The following is a 7,996-nucleotide window of genomic DNA, read 5'->3' as shown; positions in this document are numbered from 1 at the left end:
ATTTCCAGACGGTTTAGTAAAAACCGTCTATAATAAATTTTTTACAGACGGTTTTGAAAAAAACCGTTTGCAAATTTTGTTTTCTAGACGGTTTCTAAAACCGTCTAGAAAAAAATCATCCATAAATACCTTTTTTTTTTTTTTTTTTATTTTTTTTTTATTTTTTATTTTTTATGTAGTGGAGTATCTGACCTGTTCCTAGAACTTGCCAGGGTTGCCTCCAGATAGAGAAATTGAGTTCTGCATCGAATTTGTGCTTGGAACCGCACAAGTGCACAAGACGCCTATATATTGAATTAGTAGATTTTCTTTTTGTAAGCACAAATTGGTCACATTGGCACATAAATCAAGGACACGACAACTAGTTATCTATATGAATGCACAAATTTTAGGACGATTGCATCGAGTATAAAATTTGAAAAAAAAATTTATATCTCTCTTTCAAATTATCACCTCATTGTCAATGTCTTCCTAATGTTACAAAAAAGACAAAGATCTTAAATTTTTTTTTGATAAGTCATAAATATCCTTATAACTTTGAAAAAAGGGGGAAATAAAAACAACAAATTTTTATATATATTTAAAAAGGTTCTTCCAGTCTGCCACTCCCTTCGCCAAAATGAGAGTGGCTTGGCTGAAACACCCTCGTGGCCATCGGGGGTGGCTTGAGAGTTTTTGAAAAAAAAAATAAAAAATTGAGGGGGCGACCGAACCTCCCCTCAATGGACAAGGGTGTGTTCGAGCCACCCATAGAAGAACTATTTTTTTTAAAAAAAAATATATATGCAATTTTTTATTTTTTAAAAAACTTTTTATTGAGGATACTTTTGTCATTGGGGTCCATTGACAATTTTGGTAGTTTGGGTGCTAAGGACATTTGCTCAATCAATAATAGTTTATGGGGACATTGACAATGGAGTGATAGTTTGAAGGGAGTATGGATACTATTCCCCAGAAAATTTAGTTTTCGACTTCAAACATTACAACTAAGAAGAGAACGTATTCCTTTATAGCGAGATCACAACATCTTTCATAGATGCTCAGGAAAATCATTGCTTAATGGCAATTAAACCCAAATGCCCAAAGAAAATACCGATCATCGTTTGGTGGAAATTTTGAAAGATCACAACTTTGAATCTTCAATGAAATTAAACGTGAATATGGTGGATAATTGTATTATATGCAGAGAGTTATGTCAGGTTATCCTTTTGTAGAAGATCAGTTGCTTCAATCACATATTTCTTTTGTACACTACGTGTTCTCCTGTTTGTTTTTCTGAATTCAGTTGCGTAGGAAAACTAATGTAAGAATGATCCTCCCCTATTCATACTAGATGTTGGCCTTGGAAACCCGAATACCCGGCCCACTCGACATTGGGGCCCAGTTTAAAAGAGATATGATATGTTTACAATTTCTGTACGACTCCAAAAATTTTTTATTTTCATTTTAAAAAAAATCAATCATTGAATATGTAGGATCCACATATAAGAAAACAGATCCAATGGTTAATTTGAAAAAAAAAGTTATTGAAATTGTACAAAAATTGTAAACGTATCGTATAATATAAAAGACCCACTAAAACAGCCAACTACATGACAGCAATAAAAGGGATATGAAACTGCCACGCAGCAAGCATCCAAGCATCATATTCAGAATCTCCTCATTGAAAGAAATTTGAAACCTAAAAGAAATAAAATGCGAAATAATAAATTAAGAGAGACAAGATTTTACGTGGTTCGGTTTATGACCTACGTCCACAGAGTAAAGCCCAAAGGGCTACATTGTTGCTTTTATTGTTTGATTAATTTACAATACAAATGATCCCTATTTATAGGGATATAGAGAGAATATAAAATGGTATGTACAAATAATATAATCAAATCAGAATTGAATGTATTTAAATCTGATTTGATTATAATCAATTACAATTAATGAGGATTAAATCAAATCCTCCAATATATAGAGAGTACTGTAATATACTGCAAACTCAAGGTGGAAGATTTTGAAATCTTGAGTTTGATTTTTTTTTTTTTTTAATGTTGGGTCGGATATAACTCAGTTTAGAGAACAACTTTCGTCTTCTTCTTCCTCGAGCCAACTGTGGGCTAAATGTTTATTCTTCTTCTTTGTCTTCTTCTTCAAGCCAATTGTGGGCTAAATGAGCCTAGGTAGTGAGGTTTCAGGTAGTACCTCAAAAGCTAAACACATAATGGGTCAAAGAAAATGAGCCAACTATGGGCTGAAATGGGCATGGATTTTAAAGAATACCTCAAATGCCAAAAGAAAAGAAAGGTGAAGCCATCTATGGGCCAAAGAAAAAGGAGCCAACTATAGGCTAAAATGGCATGGGTTTTAAAGAATACCATAAATGCCAAAATAATATGGGCCAACTATGGGCTAAAATAAGAAGCCAATAATGAGTTGAAATGGGCCCGGGTTTGAAACAATACCACAAAGGTCGAAAACAAGTAATGGGCCAACATATGGCCAGGACAATGTGGGCAACTTTGGCCTCTTTTATGGGCTTCTTTTTATTTATTTATTTTTTTCACTTGTCTTCCCTCATTTTTTTTTCCACCATAAAGATCATCATTACACATAAACAACCCTAACCCCTATTAAAACTTGAAAGACTTGTACCTGCGCCGCACAAACTTCTCCTTATTTATTTTTAGGGATAATTGCATCGTTGGTCCCTGTGGTATGCCATAATTATTTTTCATTCCCTATGGTTTAAAAAGTGCATGGGAGGTTCTTGTGGTATGCAATAATTACAAATCGATCCCTGGCGTCAAATTCGGTTAAATTTTTTAACAGATTCCGTCAAATACCACATCATCGCCACGTGTCGCCATCTTATTGGCGACACGTGGCGCTGACATGCACATCTTAATAAAATAATATAAATTTATTAAAAAAATAAATAAATATACTTATTTTTTTTTTAAAAAAAACAAAAAAGAAAAAAAGAAAAAAAAAGAAAAAATGGAGCAAAGGGGTGGCAGCCACCCCCAGTGGCCTTCGGGGGTGGCTGCCACCCCCTTGCCCCATTTTTTGTTTTTGTTTTTTTTTTTTTTAAAAAATAAGTATATTTATTTATTTTTTAATAAATTTATATTATTTTATTAAGATGTGCATGTCAGCGCCACGTGTCGCCAATAAGATGGCGACACGTGGCGTTGACGTGGTATTTGACGGAATCTGTTAAAAATTTTAACAGAATTTGACGTCAGGGATCGATTTGTAATTATTGCATACCACAAGGACCTCCCATGCACTTTTTAAATCATATGGAGTGAAAAATAATTATGGCATACCACAAGGATCAACGGTACAATTATCCATTATTTTTATTTTTTTTTTCACACCTTTTCTCTGAACAACAATCATAGGGGCAACAATCGTCTTTACCAACATTAGCTACAAGAAGGTGACAGGAATAAGAGCAAAGCGATTGCAACCTTGAAGAGGACGGTGGGCCTGATGGATAGCTGGTGAAGGAGTGGTAAGGTGGTGACTGTGATGGTGAGGAGAAGCTCTACTTGCGACGGGCCATAGATGGCCAGAGGAATGAGCACTGACGCTGGGCTTGCACAACAAAAGGAGGAGGTGCCGGATCTGAGACGTGGGCGGCGGCAGAGAGATCGAGCCCGGCTGTGAAGGGTGGAAACAAAGCGAGGGGATTTTGGTTTGTTTTGTCTCCACATGAGACACAGGTGGCGTGGGTTGGAGTAAAACTTGTCTCCAACTCACGTACACCACTTTGACAAAACACAAACCAAAGGGAAATGAAGAAAAACAAAAAAAGAGAAGTACAAACAGGTTATGCGGTGAAGAAAAAAACAACAAAACAATGGAGTATTTTTTTTTTCTTCATCAAATGAAGTATGCAAAATTTATGATGAGGAGATTTGCATACTATTAAGGAGAAGGCAATAAAACAGAATAATAATAATAAAAAGAATTCACATGACCTTTGATCGACCATTAGTGTTAGCCTTTAACTCTAATACCATAAAAGAAATCTGAAACCTAAAAGAAATAAAATGCGAAATAATAAAATAAGAGAGACAAAAGATTTTACGTGGTTCGGTCTATGACCTACGTCCACAGAGTAAAGCCCAAATGGCTACATTGTTGCTCTTATTGTTTGATTAATTTACAATACAAATGATCCTTATTTATAGGGATATAGAGAGAATATAAAATGGTATGTAGATATAATATAATCAAATCAGAATTGAATGTATTCAAATCTGATTTGATTATAATCAATTACAATTAATGATGATTAAATCAAATCCTCTAATATATGGAGAGTCCCGTAATATACGGTATCAATATATTCTCTAACACTCACTATAAAAGTGATACTCTCCAAAAACAACCCAAACAGAGGTATAAGTTATTCTGTCTCTCATAAACTCTCCAACCCATTTCACTCTCTCAGGCAGAAGACTAACTTAACATCGGCACGAGGGACTAATAGACTTTGACAACTTCTTTCTCTATTTTGTAGGAGCTCTACTGTCCGAAAACTGTTCCAACATTAGAGATTGTTGAAGCATAACTCCATTCAAAGCAGAGTTCTATCGTAAAGACAGTTAAAGTTCCAACTCACAGCGTTAATGACAAACATCCCAATGAAGACAATGAAGAGACCATTCATAAAATTTATAAAGTTAAAGATAATGATTAGATAGTTGAAGAGACTTCACTTCCTATTAATTCATATGTTAGAATATGTGTAGTTAAATAGGAGATGAATAGTTATAACATTTCATTATTGATGTAGAAGTTGTAAGGTTGTTTAGTGGTTATAAATACCAATATATGGATCCCTCAATTGATAGGGAGAAATATTCTAAATTCACATTTCTTACGGAGATACCCACTGACCATAATGTCCCACCAAAAATGAAGGCAGGGATGAATATCAGGTCTCCAATACAAACCCATAAACTTTATAAACACATTCGATAGTAGAACATTCTTGATACAATTATTTGAAATTAATGAAGCGAAAAAGAAAAGTCCATTCAATTACAAGTGCGCTTAATTGGCGTGTTCAATCAGGCTCTAGCATCCAACGAGATAGAGAGAATTTATATATATATATATATATAAAGAGAAAGAACAAATGATTTGACGTCCTTCACTCGTCGTCGAAGTTGTCTGTAAACTTGCTCTTGATCCACTTGAAGCTGTTGCGAAAAGAGGATTTGAGCTTACCTTCCTTGGCGTACATGTTGTAGGACGCCACCCTTTTCCTCCTCTTGAGCTCTGGATTGCCAGATGTGCCCGACACATCTCTGCTGCCACTTCCGCCATTGAAGCTGAATGACTTGGACCTGTCGAGGTCGAAAGCAGACCGTATTTCTGTGTAGGGGGTGGAGTAGTACCCTGAGAATGACTTGCTCTTTTCCATGGCCTAAATTGTTCGAGAAATTTTAGAGGAAGAGATTTCTCTGGGATAATGTTTTTATACGCAAATGTGTGGTATGCAAGGGCCACGTCGAGGGGTTTAGTTGATGATTAAATATTGAATTACCCACATACTTCATAAGGAGGTGATTCGATGCTAAGATACGCATATTTAATAAAGTGGCAGACAATAATTCCTGAGTCTTTTAAGTGCTTGAATATATATAGTGTTAGATGATGTAGGAGTGTTATCAGTGCGAGTCTAATTAATATGTTTATAGTGGGTGAAAGTCGGACTTACATATTGTTGGAACAATTGACCGTGGCGAAGTAGTGGGGAGAGACGAGTACAATAGTTTGTTGGATTGGGCAGGCGGGAGATAGCTCTGATGCCTAAGTTAGTGTATTTGAAAAAAAGAATAACGGGAGATATCTCTCTTTACCTGCTATTCGCCTCCTTTTATAGTCGATTTGTCGTAGCTGCCGGCTAGGTGGCACGCATTGGTTCGAAGTTTTGCCATGGTGTTCCCTAGGGGCGCATGACCCTTGCAAACCTTCACTTCTTGCTAGGATAATGGGAACCGATGCTGACACCCTAATAGATGGGATTCGGTGTAGAGCTGGGTGGCTGTATCTGGGTTCATTGGTTGATGAGCTGGATACTCATTGGCAGGCTTAACAGGTGATATGGCATAGTCATGACAAAAATAATTTTTTTTCAAATTTAGCACCATACAAACCTATGATTACTTGTAAATATCTCTAATTTCATGTTAAATATCGAAAATGAAGAAGAGAAAAAGAATCTAAACATGATGGGCCCTATTTACTATTTAGTGAGGCCAATATTTTGCAGTTGATATGAGGGTATTGCTCATTAGGATGATGTATGGTGAGAGACTGGTAGCCGGATGTGGTGGCTGATGCTATTCATGACAATATGCCACCAATGATGTGTTCATTTGGGTTTCAGTAGTGGTGGGTCATCTTTGGTTTGGCTGGGGTGGTGCAACTATAGCAACCGTAGGAGGAGGTCTGCCAAGTGCTCATCCCACCATTATTATTTATTACAAAGTATTGGTGGTGAGGACCACGAGGCCCAATTGGATTGTGGAGGATCCAACCTCCACAAGTGCCGAGTCCCACATTGTGAAAAATAACGAGGCCGGTATTTATTTTAGAGAAATGCTAAATAGCATTTTGCTTTTTATTTTATTTTATTTTTTGGCTCGACTACAAACTAGGATTAGTTTTCCACCCAAAAATTCCTTCATCGTGTATAAGGGTGGAATTTAAACCCAACGAAAAATTTCCTACAAATTAGATCGTAGGAAATTCCTACAAACTTGCCCCTCTCTCTCATCTTGGCCCTCTCTCATATATTCTGGTAATGCATTTAATTCACATCAGCTTGTCAACATGCCTATCTAATGAGATTGAGGACCACCTGCAAGAGTGGATTCCAGCCGCAACTCCAAGAAATCCAGGAATTCAGGAATTCAACAAAATTACTCGGAGGAATTCAGGAATTCAGGAATTCAACAAAATTACTCGGAGGAATTCAGGAATTCAGCTTTACCTGTCAGTTGATACAAGACCCAACTAAAGATGTTAATTTTTCTTTGAATAGAGGAAAACAAACTAGGATTTGAGGGTCATTTCTTGGCAGCCAACAGAACACAAAGTTAAATTATCAAGTAGGAAGCATATCAGTATTCATATCTAAATAACACTATGCTCTGCTTGCAAGATGTCTAACAAATGTTGAAAGATATATCAGTATCCAGTCGAACTTCTAATTTTATTTCGTTCTATTTTATATGTTATTGTTAAGAACGTGTAAAATTTCATTACTTCAGTAAATATTAAAATAGTTGTGCCCTCTTTTTCTTCCTTATTTTTTTTTTTTGGAGGAATAATAGCTTTTATAAAACCAACACACAATTACAACCCTTCGGTAAAAACTGGGACACAGGCCACTAAGTGTCAAAATAGCGATTTGGTTTGAATGCCTCTCCTTGTGAGAGTTACTTCCATTATATAGAAACTGTCAACCATTACACGGCTGGAAATCAACCATTACAAAGGAAAGAATAAAACTATACAAGGTAAAAATAAATCCTACCAAATTATACAATATATACTTCTAAATATAGTTTGGACTAAATATGGTAGTACAAATCTAGCACAAATTAAGCCGTTAAATCTGCTAACATCCCCCCTCAAATTGATGTTGGGCGATTGCGAAGCATCAATTTGCCAATCAAGAACTGATGGCGAAGACAAGAGAGAGCCTTGGTGAAAACATTAGCGGTTTGGTGTTCAGTGGAAATGTGAGGAAGAGTAATCTCTTGAAGAGCCTTCAATGGAATGACAATCCACTTTAATATGTTTGGTGCGCCTCATGAAAAACAGGATTGGTAGCAGTCTAAATAGCACTAGTATTATCAACATGAAGAGGAGTAGGAGTAAGCTACGGAATGCTAAGTTCGCCTAACAACCCTCGAAGTCATACAATTTCAGAACATGCAGACAACATAGTCCGATATTCAGATTGGGCGGATGACTTCGA

General features: G+C 36.2%; 1 protein-coding gene across 1 annotated transcript; it reads right to left on the bottom strand.

Moving 5' to 3' along the window:
• Positions 1 to 4,943: 4,943 nt before the first annotated feature.
• On the bottom strand, positions 4,944 to 5,503 carry LOC133857867 (uncharacterized). Its single transcript, XM_062293228.1, has one exon. It carries the CDS (start codon positions 5,426 to 5,428, stop codon positions 5,156 to 5,158), a length of 273 nt encoding a protein of 90 aa, XP_062149212.1. The 5' UTR covers positions 5,429 to 5,503; the 3' UTR covers positions 4,944 to 5,155.
• Between the last annotated feature and the right edge of the window lie 2,493 nt (positions 5,504 to 7,996).

The sequence above is a fragment of the Alnus glutinosa genome, chromosome 14, assembly GCF_958979055.1.
Source record: "Alnus glutinosa chromosome 14, dhAlnGlut1.1, whole genome shotgun sequence".
Lineage (NCBI taxonomy): Eukaryota > Viridiplantae > Streptophyta > Magnoliopsida > Fagales > Betulaceae > Alnus > Alnus glutinosa.
The sequence above is the reverse complement of the archived record's forward strand: the minus strand, read 5'-3'. Positions and strand labels throughout refer to the sequence as shown.

Excerpts from the sequence above, each read along its gene's own strand:
- LOC133857867 (XM_062293228.1), bottom strand. The coding sequence starts at position 5,428 with ATGGAAAAGAGCAAGTCATTCTCAGGGTACTACTCCACCCCCTACACA.